General features: G+C 43.2%; 1 protein-coding gene across 4 annotated transcripts in view; it reads right to left on the minus strand.

Annotated features, from left to right (window-relative positions):
* Positions 1 to 19,231, minus strand: part of LOC146776239 (inactive hydroxysteroid dehydrogenase-like protein 1) — a 529,540-nt gene that overhangs the window by 421,381 nt on the left and 88,928 nt on the right. Inside the window, exon 2 of one of the 4 annotated variants that reach the window (XM_085638276.1) lies at positions 10,951 to 10,990. The exons of the other annotated variants lie outside the window; for them this stretch is intronic. Within the exon in view, the coding sequence (XP_085494402.1) occupies positions 10,951 to 10,968 (18 nt within the window). The 5' untranslated portion in view covers positions 10,969 to 10,990. The remainder of the gene's footprint in view (positions 1 to 10,950; positions 10,991 to 19,231) is intronic. 4 annotated transcript variants of the gene reach the window in all.

The following is a 19,231-nucleotide window of genomic DNA, read 5'->3' on the forward strand; positions in this document are numbered from 1 at the left end:
AATATACATTTGATTACAGTTATTGGTGACTTTTTGACAAACAAAATAGTTCTGGTTATATATGGTGGTGTGCTGATCCCACGATAAAGCCAATAGGACCACATTTTATGTTTTGGTGTTTTGACCATTTGATAAAGTCAGTAGGTCTGCCTGAGACCCAACTGAGGCTCAGTTTCCCAGGGAACCCATCCCTGGGTACATCATCGTTCCCTGCCAACAACTGTACAGGCATTTCCTGCTCGCACACTCCTAGGCAAGGCACACAACTTTGCTTCCATGTGTGTGAGCACAGAAAAATGCTGCTCCCGCCAGGGCAGGAGCAAAGGAAAGAAGCTGCTTCCTGAGCAGCTACAAAGCTTGCTGGTTGGGGAGTCTGCTAGGACAGTGGGGGCTTTGGGGCTCCCTACGTGACTCCTAACAAAGACTGCATTGTTGGTAGGCATAGGCACTTAAAAACAAACAGGCCTGCTCAAACCTGCACCCAAATGGGCCACAGGGGGTCTCACCGCAGCCCCCAACAATTTGGCCAGTTGTGGGTGCTCTGGGGGTGCACCAGGGCACCCACTTTGACAAAAAGAATGCCAGCACCTAGTATGAGTGCTGATTGTGAAGCTGGCAGGGGCAGCAGGCTCCCCACACGGCTCCGAAAGTTTAAAAGTTTTGTTAACCCAGGTGGACACTGGGGCACCCAAAAATTTACCGAAAAAGCCTCAAAAAAGAATATTAAATGAGTGACAGGACCTGCTCATTTAATATTCACTGCTGCAGCAAGGAGCACCGCATAATACCCTGAGGCTTTTTTTAATGATATATTTGTGTCCTAGTGGTGCCCTTAGAAGAGACAGGGGCACCACTAACCACTTTTAGTGTTGAGCATGCGAGAGCATGTGCCAGCGCATGCACTCTCGCTTGCGAGACACTATTGTTTATAAAAAATAAATAAAAAGGGGCTTGGGGCCCTTTTGTTGATTCCCATTTTTTGGCTTCAGTGTCCTTCTGCTTTGCAGCCTACTTATTTGGCCAATGCAGGCCAAACATCAGTTACAATCCATTCTGTGGAGCACAGACCAAGCGCTGACTGATTCAAATTAATCAGTGCCGGTCCGCTGCTCCTATTGTGATTGAGGTACTATTTCATCCTGCCTCCCCCTCTCCTTGCCTGCTGCGCCATCCATAGCATTTTGTTTCTTGTTTAATTAGATGGATCAAAATACCCCATCATTGTCAGTAACTTGTTTACTTTTTTTCTGCACCAGGGCATTTTATTGGCTGCTGCCAAGACATATTGCACTGTAAAATAGTGACACTAGTTCTAATTTAATTATTTATTCTAACACATGTGGCTGTTACCCACGTGAAACCCTGTGGCACAAGTCAGGGAGTGACTGAGCCATAACTTCTGGCGTAGTTGTAACATCAGGAGAGGTCTGTTTAGGATGAGTGGATTATATAAACAATCACGGTAAAGTCTAATGCGGACATCACAGAGTTTACCGAAGTCAGTTTTTTGTGGACATGCACATATACACTTAAATGTAAAGATTTTGCTTGTTCTCAGGATAGCACAAAATCGCTTTCCCTGGATTAGGGCTGTGGACAAAATGGCCCGACAAGGCATATGTGTGAATATTAGGGGGCCTTCTTTACCTTAATGAAAGGGTTCTATGTCAGAAGGGGCTTTGCGGACAGATGGAAATTGAATCAGATGTTGGTCTGATAACTTCTGAGGTATGTCACAGGAATTAAACAGTTCTTTTTGCAGGTGGGCATTTAAAATTAATATACAGATGCAGGTAGATTTTGGAGAAGTTGCCTTGAGGCAACGAGGGATTGGGGCCAGGTCAGCAGTTCATCTTTCTGCTGTAAATACAGAGAATGCAACCTGACTTGGAAATATCTGATGAAACACTGGGCCGTACAATGTAATCTCTTACTCAAGTCGTCAAAGGTTTGTCCCCATTGGTTGTATGGACCTTTGATAGCTGACGTGAAGCACTGAAAGGGAGAAAACATCAAGAATAAATTTCTAACTTGTGTAGCCAATGTGACTTCACAATAAGGACTAGGAATCACTGAATATGGTTAAAGAGTTTTATCTTGGATTACCAATCAGTCCAGTATATATGCAAACCAAGAGTACATTCAGTACGTGCAGTAATACAAAAGATAAGCTGAAGTATCTCAATATGGTGCAATAGAATGACATATTGAATTGCAATAATCACGATTATATAAACACAGATTAAATCAAACAGGGGTTCCATAAAGAAACTTCCCTTCTCCCTCCTGAACATAGATCAAATATAGGGTCATCTATCAACGGTCTCTAAATCAGGAGCATAAAAGAAGAAGATATCAGCATGATCAGACTTCAGTAGAGGCCCAAAATAAAAGGAACTAAGTGTTTAGCATAAAGCTTCACACTTGTAAGAATAGGGCAAACAGAGAGGTCTGTACCTCTTCAAGTCTAAAGGTAGTCTCTTCTGACTACAATTGTGAGTACACCCATTTAAAAGTAACAGGAGATTCAGCAAAATCTTATCTCCTTCCCACAACCAGGGGCCAATCAGGGACTAATCAGAACACTACTTGAGTGCATCTACTACATGGCTTCAGGTTCATATCACATCAAACTAAAACTTTGGTTCTCAACCTTGAACATCTTACAATCCTAGTACATGATGAACAGAAGGCCTCTTTCAAATATTATTTCCCTAAGTTCACTGCCAAGTTGCCCTTCACACTTCTCTATCAACCATCTAATAAAGACAATAAGCATTTCCTAAGCTAGCGTGAATCATTATTCTGAACCTCCAAGGAAAAGAGAAAGTAAGTTGGCAAAGCAAAATGCATTTCAACTGATGTCTGTAGTCTGGCTAATTTAAATGAGCATTTAATGTGCGCTTCAAATACATAGGTATACATGCAGGTGTGTAACTTTAGAAAATAACTGCAAAATATAATCAAAAGAATACATGTATTTATATGTAAATATAAGTTGATCTATAAGTGTAAAAGATGAACAAATAATACATGCTTTAATTTTAAACTGAACATTGGTGCACACGTATATAAATCTCTCATCTCTACAGTGACTACATTTCAATATTGCGTTGAAACACATGTTAATAAAGTTAAGGCACAGAATCTTGGGATTTAGTCAGAACACCCTAGACACAGTCAAACAACATTGCTCTGGTCAGACACTAGCACCTAGACATAAGAGAATACAGCTGATGTTTGTGAGCACACATATATTGTCATATAACTGAGGACAGAGGTTCTGAAAAACCACACTGAGTGGAGGTCCTGAAGCAAGAGCGCTGCGTCAGCTGAGATGTAGAACATCCACCTATGTATGGTAAAGTATGGGGTCTGCCACTAATCACAGAGACCTATAATATATCCTCATTTAGCTTCAGTAGAAAGAAGGGGTTAGGCTAATCTGTCTTATAACATGACAGGGCTTTTTATGGTATATGGTTTTGTCAACTGTGCTAATTATAATTTTGATAGGCATTTGTTGTCTAATTGTTGCACAAATACTGCATCTTAGTGCACAATAGTTTAAATAAACATTGTAAACTTCCTTTGTGTCTCGTTTTATCTTATTGTGAACAAGTACGAGTGAAAGGGTGTATCCTGTTACTGCGATCCCTGAGAGGGTCGAGAGTGTTTTGTTCTGTGGTGCCAACTTGCTTGTTTCTTTGGAAAGTAATGCACTATCGCTAGTTGGACTCAGTCTCATAGATACTGCGGTGGTATGGTGACTCAGTCCCTACATGCTGATGTTCAGTGGTCCCAAGCATAGTTCTGTTCCTGAGCAGAATCCGTGCAACATGGCACCACCAACGTTTGGTCAGGTACTTATTTACAGGAATCCTGAGTAATGCTTCTGCTTGTCCACAATACCCTCACACCTTTTACCGGAGAAGTCCATGGTGTTGGGAAATTATCCTCCACTGTGTTTAGGGATTAACTAGTTCTGTTGGTTTTTCAAGCATGAATATTAAAAGATTAAAACCCAGTTTGTGTTACACTCTGAATCCATTTCTACGTGGAGCAACCTATAGCTATTGCAGCCAACTATCAACCGGCATTTGAGGCACATTTGACGCAACATGGAGTCCCTAATGCAGGTGCTCCTGTAATCTTTGTAGTAGAAGCAGACGCTGCATTCTGCTTTGAAGATTTTTACTCTAGGGTCACATTTCCAGCTGTGGGTACTAACACAAACACTTTTAGCAAATATACTATGCCCCAGGCACTAACAGCACACAGACCTTATGCACTTGTTGAAATTCCTCTTACAGTCTGGGAACACCAGACTTGGTTTAATGGCACCCTTACCAATGTGCCTGGGCCAGTTTGAATGGACCCTCTCAGCAATGTGAGGGTAACTGGCCGGCATTAGCTGGATATACCCCATACCCTGATTTAGGTCATTTAAATCTTGTGCAAACCCATGATTTATACAATGTTCTTGTCGTCTTATACAGATGCCTAACGCAATTTACTTTGCATACATTATTAGCTGGTCCAGCAAGACTTGGACTACAAGCGCAAGCCCAATTGCCTGCAGCGCCTGTAATTAGTCCTATGATTGTTTATTCAGTTATGGACAAACGACCCACTAATTGTGAGGAAATTCCATTTTGGATTGGCTAAAAAAAAGTTGATCAACTTGAAGTGTGTTTTCCCTTACAGGACCACAATACAAGCACAACATTTAAACTATGTGCTTACCTACTGGGGTGGTTCCCAGTCTTGGAGACCCCAACACCTGGGGTACTATTTTTGCCACAGTTTATATGTTAATGTTACTGTAATTTATAAAGCACATAGATACCCGGAGGTGTCTTGGCGCTGAGGACAATAGTGGACCTGCTTGGGCGTCTAGCTCTGGAACAGCCAGGTTTCCAGTCCCTTCCTGAAGGAGGAGAGGGAGCTTGCACTTCTGAGCTCACTCGTTCTACCAAATGTTCTCAAAGAGATACAGAATTGAAATGGCAGGTCCTGCCCTAGATTTGGGGATGAAACTAATGGGTAATTTTCCCACAGTCTCCAAAATGATTGTTTCTATTATTAAAGGTGAAGCAACATCTCTGGCTATACACCAGCGACTTACGGTATGCGTCCGAATGGGCCCTTGCTTTGGCCCCTGCTCTTTACAGCAATCATGTTGGCTGGGATAAAGATTCCCCTCATCATATTATTTCTATACGGTCTACTCCTCAAGTGCAACCACAATATCCTATGAAACTGGAGGCTAAACAGTCGGTAGATAACTTTTCTCCCAGTTGGAGTACCAGGGAGTAATTGAACCCTGTGTCTCTCAGATGAATAATCCCCTTTCCCTGTTTTAAAACCGGATCATTCCTATCGCATTGTCTTAGACTATAGACATTTGAATAGCCATACCCACATATTTGTGGGGCAAAACACAATATGGCTGGGTCCAAACAGGGGTGGCGTGGTGAGCAAAAGAACAATGATTTAAATCCAGACATTTGTGACAAGGGGTGAATGTTTGCATTGTTCAGCATTCTGCCCCTCATTTGTTCCCTTTGCTTTTGTCACCCTAAGTGGGAAGGGTATGCCCAGACGTGGGTCCCGTGCCCACTGCACCCCTAGATTCAAGCTAGCCTGGCTGATTAGGGGTGATGCCCTGAAATCGGTCCCAGGATTATGATGCTTGTTTATGGTCCAGGGAGGACCTGGCTTGGCAGTTCAGGCTGGATTGTTCCAATGAAGAGCAGGGTCAATGCTGATTTGCATATAGCTGGGTCCAAACTAGGGTGGCCTGGTGAGCAAAGGCGTGATGGATTAAACCCAGATCTTTGTGACTGGGGGTGAACGTTTGCATTGTTCAGCATTCCGTTCATCATTTGTTCCTTTTGCTAACACACAGAGTGCAGCACTCATTAATAATGTGATCCATGAAAAATACAAAACCATATTGGATATTTCCAATGGTTTTTTCAGTGCTCTTGAGAGCCAAGATTGGTCTGCTTTTAGCACCCTGGGTTTTCAAATGCCCTATTCATGACTTCCTGTGGGCTATAAGAATAGCCTGGGCGTTTTTGCGGTACAAATTACGTTGATTCTTCATGACATTGACTCCGATGCTCTGTTCTACGTAGACGATATCTACTTGACAGACGATTAATTAAATCTCCGCTAGAGTAGATCGCATAATATTGGGATTTGCTGAACCTGGCTACAAGTTCAACTTCAGGAAATCTAATATAGATCAACAATATACCCAACCCACTCCAACCTCTCCGAGAAAAATGGCTGGCTGACTTGGGTCCTCTTGATGACGAAGAATGGCAGACCTCAATAACGTCTCCACATGAAGCGGCTATCCCATCAAATTTCCGACTCATCCAACTCAAGATCTTACACAGACCCTACCTAACTGGGCCCACCCTACACAAAATTGAATGCAGAGAAGACACGCTTTTCCGACGCTGTGAAGGAGAGGCCACATTCTACCATACACTGTGGGAATGCCCGAGTATAGCACCATTCTGGGGGAAAGTCACAAGACAATTGCATAAGGCGATTGGCAAAGATATCCAACTAACACCTAAATTGGGACTCCTTATCCTATGGGATGCCACGGATCTCACCACAACAGAATAACAATGGGCCAACCTGGGGTACAAACTGGCCAAACGATGCATAGCAAAGCACTGTAATTGTAATTGTAATTGCCATTTATAAAGTGCATTATCACCTTCAGGTCTCTAAGCGATATGAGAGAGAGCCCTACCCTAGCACATGGGGGGTAGCAAGTTAGACTGTGCCCCAGACTTCCCAAAAAAGTACTATCTTTAACTTCTTCCTAAATGGAATGAGGGCATGTTCCTTACGTATATTCTCCGGCAAGTTGTTCCAAAATTGGGGGATGGAGGTTGAGAAAGCTCTTCCTCCTTTGGAAGACAGGCTGAAGCGAGGGCAGGCCAGCAGGCTGGCCTCCGAGGACCGTAGTATCCTACTAGGGGTGTAGTTGAATAAGCGGTTTTTGATATACCTCGGGGCTTGGCCATAGATGGCTTTATGTGCAATGCAGAGGCCTTTAAACTTTTTTCTCTGCCTGACCGGAAACCAGTGCAGCTGACATAGAAGGGGGGTGGCGTGAGCTCATCTAGGTACTCTGAAAATTAATCTGGCGGCATCATTCATAGTGACCTGTAATCTGGCCAGCAGTTTTCCCGGAAGGCCGATATACAGGGCGCTGCCATAGTCCAATCGCGACAATATCATGGCTGGTACAGTCAGTCTGAGTGTGGCGAAGGAGAGAAGGGGGGCAAGTTTTCGCAGCTGTCTCAACAAGCCGACACATGTGCCCACTACTGCCGACACCTGCTGGGTCATGGAAAGCTTGGCATCAATTTTGATGCCCAGGCTTTTTACGGCCAAGGCCGGCTCCGGATAGGTGCCAAGCTCTTGTGGCCAAAATAGATCGTTCCAGGGATTGGCGTCAGTATTGACGGCCAATACCTCAGTCTTGTCTGGATTAATTTTGAGGGAATTGGCCGTCATCCAGTTAACTGTGAATTTTAGAATGTTTTGAATTCTTGAGTGGGCAGTCGGGGAGTTGTCAATCTGGATGATAATTTGAGTGTCGGCGGCATAGTTATAGATCCGGCATTCCATATTGTTCAGTGCAGCTATCAGGGGCTGGAGGTAGGCGTTGAAAAGGAGGGGCGACAGCACCGAGCCCTGTGGTACCCCGCACGAGAGTATGCCTGGGTCAGACACGTGATCAGTCAACTGTACTCTCTGGGATCGGCCTCTAAGAAAGGATGTAAGCCACGCAAGGGCCGTGCCCTGGATGCCCAGCTCTGAGATCCGTGACAATAGTGGGTCATGATTGACCGTGTTAAATGCCGCGGATAGGTCCAGCAAAACCAGGGCACATGGCTTTTTCTTATTGGCCCTCAGTCTTAGTTCGTTTAGTACCGACAGTATAACCAGTTCCGTCCTGTGGTGGGCCCTAAACCCAGCCTGGTTAAATTGTAAAAGGTGGTTATCCTCTAGATGATGTGACAGAGAGTATAGCACATGCTGTTCCAGTACTTTTGCAAGGAGTGGGAGTTGGGAAATTGGCCTGAAATTTTTTAGATTCTTCGTATCTGCCCCAGGTTTTTTTCGGAGCGGGATGATGCGGGCCTCCTTGAAGTTATTAGGGACATGCCCTGCTTCCAGGGATTGATTAAGAAGTGAGAGGACCTCACTTTTTATCCCAGGAAATGCCACCTTAAAGATCCTTGGTGGATAGGGGTCTGCAGGTGACCCTGATTTCACCTGCCCTATTAGAAGAGACAGATAATCGTGGGTAAGTATGGGGAAGGCGGTGAGTGGTTTATCAAACATAGGGGGTGGGAGTGCTGGTGCTAAAAGGCAGGGGAACGTAGGGGTAAGATGGATTTCTATCAGAAGGTCCTTCACTTTCGATGCGAAGAAGGCCTGGAATTTATTACAATCTTCCCGGCAGAAGGAGGGTTTCTGTTCCTTATCTTGTCTTAGCTCTTTCAGGATCCGGAAAGTCTCTTTTTGTGTGTTATCGGCCGCCACAATCTTTGCTTCATAGAATTCTGCTTTCCTTGTTAGAATTGCCTTTTTATAGGCAGCAAACATCAAGTGGTATTCTGACCGGGAACCTGGATCGTAGGCTTTCCGCCAGGCTCTCTCGCACTGGCGAAGAGTTTGTTTTATATTTCTTAGAGCATCATTGAACCAGGGGTTCCTTTACCTTCATCCCTTATTCTTTCCCTACATGCTGGAGCTACCATATCAATAGCGTTCTTCAGCCTCGTCGACAGGAAAGCGCTTTTTGCATCAATGTCTCCCTGAGTTGTTATTGAAGAGGTAGATTTATATAGGCTAGTAACCAGGTCATCGGCTCTGATTTTATTCCAACTCCGCAACACTTGCCACTCCGGAGGTTGGACAGGCTGCTTGCTTAATGAGTGGGAACCGGCCACTAATTACATAATGGTCCGACCAAGAGCAGGGACTGATAACTATAGGCCTGGTGAACGGATGGGATGTCCAAACCAGATCAAGTGTATGGCCCTTCTCATGAGTGGGGCCGTTCACTAGTTGGCGGAGTTCTAAAGAAATCAACGCCTATTCCAATTGTTTAGCCTGGCTGTCTTTGGGAATCTGATCCCAGTGGAAGTTAAAGTCCCCCATCACCACCATACATTGGTACCGTGAGCGGATGTCGTGTACTAGTTCCGTGCAGAATTCAACAAGCCTGGGCGGCGTTCGCGGGGGGGCGATATACTATCAGAATGACAAGACAAGCAGTCTGAAAGCAAAACTTCGCCCCCAGCACATCAGCCCTCTCTATGCTTTCTGTACAAAGAGTCTGAGCCTTTAAGAGGTGCTTGTAAAGGATTGCGACCCCCCTCCCCCTCTAGAACTGCCAGGTCTATTGTGGATGAGGGCCGCATAGTTCGGAGGCATAGCGGCTACCAGGTCCGAGGTTGAGGACTCCTCAAGCCATGTCTCTGTAATTCCTAAAATATCCAGAGTATCGTCTTCAAGGAGCGAGAAAACCTCAAGATTATGTTTCTGCAATGAGCGGGTGTTGAGGGTGGCAAACCTATGTCCCGGAGGGCTAATGGGCCGAGACGGCCTTGGGAAGAGTGTTGTGTGATTTAGGTTCCCACAACCCTTCCGACTTGAGTGCGACCGCTACATTGTTATTAAGTAGCATCGTACCTTGATTTAGGCGCAGGAGTTCCTCCAAGGAGTATAGGAGGCGGGGGCCAGGGGTCCTGGCCCCTGGTCCCGGTCGGGCGCAGACGGGCTTGCCTTAGGCGCACCTTTGGTGTGCCCGCTGTGCGCACGTGCTGCATGCTTGCTCCAGCTTGGTTATGAAGCCTGAGACTCCTCCCACCCACCACTCAGCCCTGCTGTGCAGCGGCTGGCTATTCCTGAGCACTAGAGCGTTACTGTAACCGGAAGTGCTCAAAGCAGGAAGTGAGGGCGCGCTGGGAGCGAGATTGCAAACCACAAATGCAAAGGTACAATTATACAAGTGATTTTAAAAGATTTAAATGTTCCAACAATTAAAAAAAATAGCAACGTGTTTCAGCATTGTTCTTTAGCGCAGCAGCAGCGTTACAAGCAGTCCACCACGAGCATAGGCGTGACTCTCTGTTTTCTGCGCGCTTGCTCCAGCTTGGTTATGAAGCCTGAGACTCCTCCCACCCACCACTCAGCCCTGCTGTGCAGCGGCTGGCTATTCCTGAGCACTAGAACGTAACTGTAACCGGAAGTGCTCACAGCAGGAAGTGAGGGCGCGCTGGGAGCGAGATTGCAAACCACAAGTGCAAAGGTACAATTATACAAGTGATTTTAAAAGATTTAAAAGTTCCAACAATAAAAAAAAAATAGCAGGGTTTTTCAGCATTTTTCTTTAGCGCAGCAGCCGCGTTACAAGCAGCCCACTACGAGCATAGGCGTGACTCTCTGTTTTCTGCGCGCTTGCTCCAGCTTGGTTATGAAGCCTGAGACTCCTCCCACCCACCACTCAGCCCTGCTGTGCAGCAGCTGGCTATTCCTGAGCACTAGAACGTAACTGTAACCGGGAGTGCTCAAAGCAGGAAGAGAGGGCGCGCTGGGAGCGAGATTGCAAACCACAAGTGCAAAGGTACAATTATACAAGTGATTTTAAAAGATGTAAAAGTTCCAACAATTAAAAAAATAGCAGGGTTTTTCTGCGTTTTTCTTTAGCGCAGCAGCAGCGTTACAAGCAGCCCACCACGAGCATAGGCGTGATTCTCTGCACTGGGGAAATGCGAAAGGGCAGACATTGACACTATGGACTAAAGAAATGCACAAATGTACGCTCGCAGAAAAAGTAGTGTTTAAAAACAGAGGATGTCCCCAGAAATGGCATAAAAAATGGGGGAAATTGAATACTTTCCAAGGTGAACTTTGCATCTCCCCAACCGCTGAACTGGCGCTGAAAGAGAGAAAAGGTCCTGGACATATATAAAGATAACTGTTTATGACAGAAGATCCTAGAGAGAAATTGACCTGGCAATGTGGGTAAACATGTGTTATATGTATGAACATCAATAAGACCTGTATTGTTTTCTTATATATCAATAACAAGAAATAGAAAAAAAAAGAAATCCAATATAGCTTTTTTAAGTGTCCTTTTCCTAGGACATGAATTGACACATGAGGGAAAGAGTCTTAACCCTCATTTGTTTTTAGAAATGTGCACAATTGCAACCTCCAAACACACTTAAAAAATTGCAGTTAGGATTTTTGAATTTTGGTAGAACATACATACTTGGATATGCACAATGCATAAAACATCTTTATGCATTAATACGCCTTGATTTTTCCACTTCATGCTGGACATCAGAACACACAGGTACACTGAAATCTTTACAATCTGACATGCTTGAAACTCGCCACTTGCATACACGTATCAAGACCATACTGGTCATCCAAATTTTACGGGGTGCCATTGGATTTACATATATCACCTTTAACGAAGGTGAGCAGTGCCTATAGCATATAAATCACATTTATATTCCAGAGCGGTAATGTGTTTTGCTTTCACTGAAAAAATACTGACTACTGTGCAAATGGCCATCCTTAAAGAACAGCAACTTTCTCAAGGGAAACACATTATTATCATTACTCCCATGCCAGGTTTAGAAGCTGTCACCAAAGCTAGGGTCCTTAACACTAAGGTACTCCATCCTAGATGGATAAAATGGGCTACATCCTTAACAGCTGTTGATGTAGACTTTGTCTTTGACACTTGTATGCAAGAATTTCTACAGTATGAGTATGCTTATCCTTTGCCATCTACTGTTCTGCCTCTTGATCAGTATAAGTATATAATTTACACTGATGGTTCAGCTTATCCTGCTATAGGTTCCAAGCAGCAATATTCACTCGCATACACCAACACTATTGGTATTATGTTGGATGGCGTTTTCCAACCTCAATCAGCTTGCACATAGTCTCTAGGAGACTGTACTATGCATTTAGCTGAACTGAAGGCTTTTCGTATCCTGAAGCCCCCACACTCATTGTGTGTGATGCGTATTACTGTGTACAGTTCTTTAGTAATAATATACATTATTGGCAACAAAATAGTTTCCAGGATTCAAAGGGTAATACAATCAGCATAAACTGCTTTGGGGTAAGGTGGCAGACCTTGAAGATAGGTTGACACAAACTCATGTAGTACATATACTAAGTCACCAGCGTGATGGAGCACACACTGTAGGGAATTCTCTGGCTGATGAAGCAGCCAAATCTGCAGTAGCAGCAGCTACATACTATAAAACTCATATAGATAACGATATCTTAGCTGCCATGAATGCAACTAAAAACAGCACCTCCTCACCAAAAGCTTTTCCTTCTAAATACTTGTATCATTTAAATGACCAGAATGTTCCTTTTGTAACAATTCCTGTGGTTAGCGATCATTTGATACCCAACCAGGACTGCAGGCACGCTTTAGTTGTAGCGGCACATGAAGGTGTTGCTTCCACGCATGCAGGAGTGGCAGCCACAATTTCACTGTTACGGCAACGTTATTGCTCGCAAGACTTATACCAGCAACCTAAAAAATATCTCCTGTGTTTATAGTCTTTTGGCTGTATTTACTTGGATCATTATGGTCCATTGATTTCAGATACCGCATTCAAATTAAGTTTGGTTGCAGTTGAGTCTTGCTCTAGATTCCTATGGGTTTGGCCACAGCGCTCGGCTGATGCTCAAACTGTTATTAAAGACTTGCAAATCTTTACCAGTACTTATGCATGCTGTGCATTCCATTAAGACCAGGGTGTCATCCCTGGGTGTATTGGTGCATTATTCTTCTCCATATAGGCCTGAGGGCAGTTCTGTTATGGAAAGAATGAACTGTGCTTTAAAGCAGTCCTTAACGGCTAGAGTATTAGGTACTGGGCATAGTTGGTTGTAACCACCTCTATGGGATTCAATGAGCTCTTAATAAACTCCCTAAAAGATCTCTGGGTGGGCGGACCCTGTACAAAGTAGTTTTTAGCATTTAGCTTGACGGTCCAGACACTGTGGTGGCTGCTGCGACCTTTGATGCAGATAACCATTGTGCTGTCTTACAGGACATACAAAAGTTCTGTGATGCTCAAGCAAGCAAATACTTGCCCACGTCTCTCTCTCCAAGTGCAGATGTACAGACTACAGTTTCATGCTGGCTTCTGAAAGTTGGTGATCTCGTTTGTGAAAAGCTGGTGATCAAAAAGGAGCTCGGTCCATCCTACCATGCTCCTGTAACAGTCCTTAGCATACAAGGTACAGGAACTGTGATCTTGCCGCAGCTTTCTGGATCTAAAGATAAACGCTTTGTCTCCATTGAACATGTCAAAGTATACCTTGTGGCCAATTCTACATAGTAGGCCATGGGGTGTTTGTGCTCCTCCAGGAGACATTCCTTTACATCTCGTGAGCCCACCGATGCTGACAGTCCCTGGCTGGGGGAGAGGCTGAGTCCTCCACTGACAACATGACCAAAAAAATGACTGTTTCTACTACTGCATCTTCTACAGCGGATGGAATTTATACTAATCCACCATTGATCCCTCTTTGTTAGATTTTTCGAGTCCTATTATTGAATCCCAGCCCCCAGTTTTTCAGCCAAGTACCTCCGGGTGCTACATAGATCAAGATGATTTTTCTTCAGACAGTTCTTCTGTTTTGCATCTGCCTTTAGCATGGATTTGTGGTTTTATTGCAAGGCTGAAACGCAGTTATCTACCCCAGCCTTGGATATATGTATGGATCAAACTGTCCTTGGTTTTCTTGTTCATGAGAATTGGGTTTGTGACTGTTTTTCCCTATTAATCAATGGCCTCTACCTCCCGAAACGTTCTGCTACGGAAATGGTCAACGGGGTCTTGGCACCCCATTCTTCTTCGCATAAACTGAAAAGAGACTTGCCCCTCCTCAACATTTTAGCCATTCCAGTGACTGATGGGATTGTTTGGCATAAAGTTCCGCTCGATATATTCAGCCCTACGGAGATCCTGCAGATACCCTATATGTTCAAAGTTTCCATCGGTGGTGTAATAGTACCTGGGTTACATTCAGATGATTGGGATGTCGAAACTGTACATTCTATGCTTACAGAATTTGAATATTATATTGTTTTTGAATCAGAAGACCCATACCTTAATTCTGCTAACTATGCTGATATGTTCTGCTATCACCATTATGGACATCACTTCCTACACAGAGGCAGTAGTGAATGTCCACATTTTTATTATACACAATGGGAACATTGTCCGACTCCCCCACAAGGGAGTTCTAAAACACATAAAAACAAATTCACGTATTTTACAGGGTATGACACTTCAAACCCCACATCATATTATTTCAAATTAGTTCCTACCCCACCAAAATAATATCTGCTTACACAGACCAAGCTCAAATATACAACTTCGTTTGTCAACCAGTTATCCCTTGAGGCTATGGTTACTCAACAGACACAATTGATTTTAAATCAATTTGGGGAACAAAATCTTTGCAGGTGCAAGGAATAGAAACCATATTTTGAGCCTGTTTAATTCCCTCACAAATTATTTTCTTGTATGATACCATCTGTCCCTTGGGTTTGCGACTCCTCCACAATGTGAGATTTGAGCCACTCACGTTTGAGGAAATATGTGCTTCGGCACACAATCACGCAATACAAGCTCTGCTAAAAGGTGGAGAAACTAGAGGGTGAGATGAGCAAGGCAGAAGGGTGAAGTGGAATGAAAGGAGGGTGAAGTCAGGAGAGAGGATGGAACAACTGAGAGAAAGGAGGGTGAGGTGAAGGGAGCAGAAGATATCAAGCCCATACGTTTAAACCTCTAAAAATAAATAGTTAAAATAGACAAAATCCTGCAGTAGGTATAGTATGAAGATCACATCCATGCAAGAGCATCCAGTTTGTCCAGACTCTACTCTCAGAAATTATCATGTGTTTCTTGCATGGCCCATTATCGTTTAACCTATGTTAGCCTAATTGTGCACGTTGTAGGCTGCTTTTATTTTGCACACATTACTACATAACATGCTTGCCTTTGTGCCACATTTTATTTTAATTTCATTTGTTTCTTAGGATTTGGTCGGAACACCCTAGATAAGGTCAAACAACATTGCCCCTTGTTATTCTCACTGGTCAGACACTAGCACCTAGACATAACAAGAGAATGCACCTGCAATTTGTGAGCAAACATATCTATTTATATAACTAAAGACAGGGGTTCTGAGAAAACACAATTAGCAAAGATCCTGAAGCAAGAGTGCTGCATCACCTGAGATGTAGAACATTCACCTATGTATGCTAAGGTACAGGGTCCGCCACAAATCCTAGAGATATATAATATATAATCATTTTGCTTCAGTAGATGGGGGAAGGGTTAGGTTCACATGTCTTATAACATGACAGGGCGTTTTATGGCATATGGTTTGTTAACCATGCTAATGGCATTTGTTGTCTAATTGTTGTGTAATTAGTGAGAGAGCGAAAGGGTGTGTCCTGTCACCGCAATCCCTGAGAGGGTAGAGTGCTGTGTTCTGGGGTGCCCACTCACATGTTTCTCTGGAAAGGTTTGGAGGGCAAGTGATGCACTATAGCTAGCCGGACTCAGGATCATAGATAATGAGGTGGTATGGTGACTCAGTCCCTACATTCTGATGTTCTATGGGACCAAGCATAGTTCTGTTCCTGAGCAGAATCCCTGCAACAACACCTGAGAGACTTTGACCCTCCCTGATCCCAAATCCTGGAACCAGGTATGTTTACAACCAGATGATTCATATTTCCTCAGTGTTCCTTCCAGTCTATCCATTAATTACATTCAACTCACCCCTTGACTTACCATGAAATTCAAAACCATTCTTGCATTCTAAGATGTTCCAACCAGTGCTTGAAGTGGAAATATAAAAGTGCAGGTACCCTATGCCAGAGTACCCTCCAATTCAAAGCATTGCACCACTGCTTAGAAGTGCAGGTACTTCCTCTCAAAATAAAGAGGTGCAGGTACTCCATACCTGGGAGGAAAAGCCCATTCAAAGACAACAGCTGGAGGAAACAATCAGAGCCTCGCACTCCCCTAGATCATTTGCTTGCACATACACATATTGGATTTTCAAAGGTGTCAAAGTGCCTGCATAAATCCGCCAAACTTTTTATTCGTCAGCATGGCATTAAGCTCCCAGAAGGGAATGTATAGTGCACACAGTTAGTGATTTCTGAAACAGACGACCATCATCTAATTAAACACAACTTCATATTTAACATGAGGCACTTTATGCTTTTGCTAGTAAGTATATTTTTAGTGGTAAGGAAATTGGAACAACCCATTGTTTTCGAAATTGTTCAGCTCACACAATACCTATCTCTTTCTTATGGACTCGTTTTTGGAACTTCCCCTGTTTGTGGAGCACTTTACCCAGTCCCCATTCAGTCTAACTTCTGGTCTTCTTTATCACGTTGCTAGTGGTGTGAAGAGCTATATAAATGCAATGCACTATGTTTGGCAATTACCGATCCCCAAGGAATAGACTGACACAGTGCAGAAACAATAACTTTCTTTCATGCCCAGCCTCTGTTTATCTATGTAGGTGGGTAATCTGCTGTGGCACTGATTACAAGGAGAAAGAAGACAAACTGGTAAATTGCTGTTAACTTTGGTACGCTACCCCTCCCCCACCAACTACTCCCCTGCATTTTTTATTTTTTGCAACTACATTTGAGGCAGCCTAACACTGTAGACAGGCTCTTCTACTCATTTGTTAATTCTTATTATTTTTAAGTGGGGTAGCTGAGATGGATTCCTCTCTTCTCTTCCTTTTGTATCCCATCCCAGCTTTACCAATGCTTTCTCAGCTAATGTGGTCTTCTTACTCTGGAGGAAAATGCATATTTTTTCACTCTATACTATACCTTAACTATGTGGCATTTGTTCACTAATTCCTTTTTCTCTTTTCCCTCCCCCTATTTTACCATTCTCTAATCTTTCTTCCTTTTGTTTCATTCCCATATATCATGTGTTTCTTTGTCTGTATCTCTCATAGGGCCTTCTTCTTCACCCTCTCTCCCTACTTCTCACTTCCTCTCTTAATTACTGTTTTCCCCCATTGCGCTTGCACAATGCTTGTAGTGCATGTATGTGCCCCCGTAAGGTGTGTCTATTCTTGGAATGTCTTTGTGTGCGTGCATATCTGTGGGTCTTAACTAATAAATCTGGCTATGTGCTGCTTGTTTCTCTATGTGTATGCATGCACCAAAACAAATACATTTAGCTTTAATTTAGTAATGCATGCAGTCAAAAACATACATAATATTGTTTCCTTACTTTAGCAAACTATGCCCAGACCTATTGGCTTTGCCAAGTATTTGTGTTCACAATTGGCAGCAGGAATTCGCAAAGCCAAAAGTCTGGATAGCAAAGGTGAGGCCTATTGGCTTTGCCAATGCTTGTTTTAATGTTGTGGTGGGCTGCAGAGAGTGTTGCAGCAGCCTATCAACATTAAAAAAAAGAACAATCAACACAGTAAGTCTCCTTGGTCATTGAATACATGACCCCAAGAGAGCATACAATATTGTTTTTTAAGCACTCCAAGCTGAAATGTTATGCTCATCAGCTGGAGTGCAGAGATCCCTTGTGGTGGATTCTAGGGTTGCATTATTTTTGCTCTGACAAATGTTTATGAAAAGACTCAAAGGCACGTTGATTTTTTTGTTTTTTTTAGTATGGCTTTATTGAAAATATTTTTTGACAACAAGTTTGCTGTGCACCTTTAGTTGTGCGCAGTGGAGGTGTGTGTCAGCAGGGGGTTGGGTGATTTCCCTGGCCATAGGTCAGGCCTGGGCCCAACATTTGTTGCGCAAGGCCAAAGGCCCTGCACTGCAGAGGGGTAGGGCACCCGTGGGAAGTTGCATGCACTGCCCATCCACAGGCCAGGCCCTGCACCTAACAAGATGCCTTGCACTCCCAAAGGCCACGCTCAGCAGGGGTAGGGCACCCAACTCATGTAGCACATGGCGATGGACATCATACTTTATGTTAAAAAGAAGACAGAGAAATTCACAGAAAAAACAAAGGTTGAAGGGATGTTATAGTTAGCTGAAAATGTCAGTTTAAGCATACCGTTTAGATTTAACAAAACCACTGAACTTCACCAATTATAGTTATCTCAAGTAACTATAACTTGTGCCCTCGCGATGCATTGCTAATTACCTCACATATTACATCACTCATGACATGTTCTATGACATCATTGATCACCTATCACCTAACTATAACGTCCCTTTAAACTCTAGCTATGTATATATATATATATATATATATAGTGTGTGTGTGTGTGTGTATATATATATTGTATTGTATTAATTCTTTATTCGGATACAGAAATATTCATAAAAGTACAGAATAAAAATACCAACGCAACATTAAATCAATACATACCCTCAATAAAAAGTTAAAAACAATGAGTGCATACATATATTTTTATGCACTGGAAAAAAATACAAAGGTTACAGGGACATTATAGTTAGGAAATGTAATTTTTAAAACCCTTAGAAATTCACTGAAAAAACCAAAGGTTACAGAAACGTTATAGTCAGGCTGACATTTCAAAACCAGAGACATTGCCAGTGACATCACTGATGACATCTCAAATGACATCACTGATGACATCATCCAGTGACTTTAAGTGTGTTAAAAAAGTTTATGAGTGTTAAATATAAACTGGTACTTGTTCTGGGTGGTGGTATTTTTAATAGGTGATAGGCGCTTATGGTTGATTCACCTGTTATCTAGTGAGAATTGTGTTATTCACGGTGCTAAAGGGTTGGGGAGAACCACCAGCCTCCCTAAATTATTGTGGCAGAGCAACAAAACAGTCATCAAAAAGGTATACCCAAGTGTTAAATATAAATACCAAGGTGTAATGGTGAATCAGTCAGTATATAAGTGCCTGTTTAGATGATTTAGTGGGTGCTTGACTGACTGTAGAAGCAAGTGATTAATTGTCTCAGTGAATGCATGAATGAGTGACTAGGTTGTGCGAATGTCTGTATCAGTCTGTCAGTTGGTATTTAAGTGGCTGTATGGGTTGGTGAGTAGGTACGTGACTACCTGCATGGATGAGTGAATGGGTGAGTCAGTGGCTGTATGGGTTAGTGAGTACATACGTGAAG

Source organism: Triturus cristatus, chromosome 12 (assembly GCF_964204655.1).
Source record: "Triturus cristatus chromosome 12, aTriCri1.1, whole genome shotgun sequence".
Classification (NCBI taxonomy): domain Eukaryota; kingdom Metazoa; phylum Chordata; class Amphibia; order Caudata; family Salamandridae; genus Triturus; species Triturus cristatus.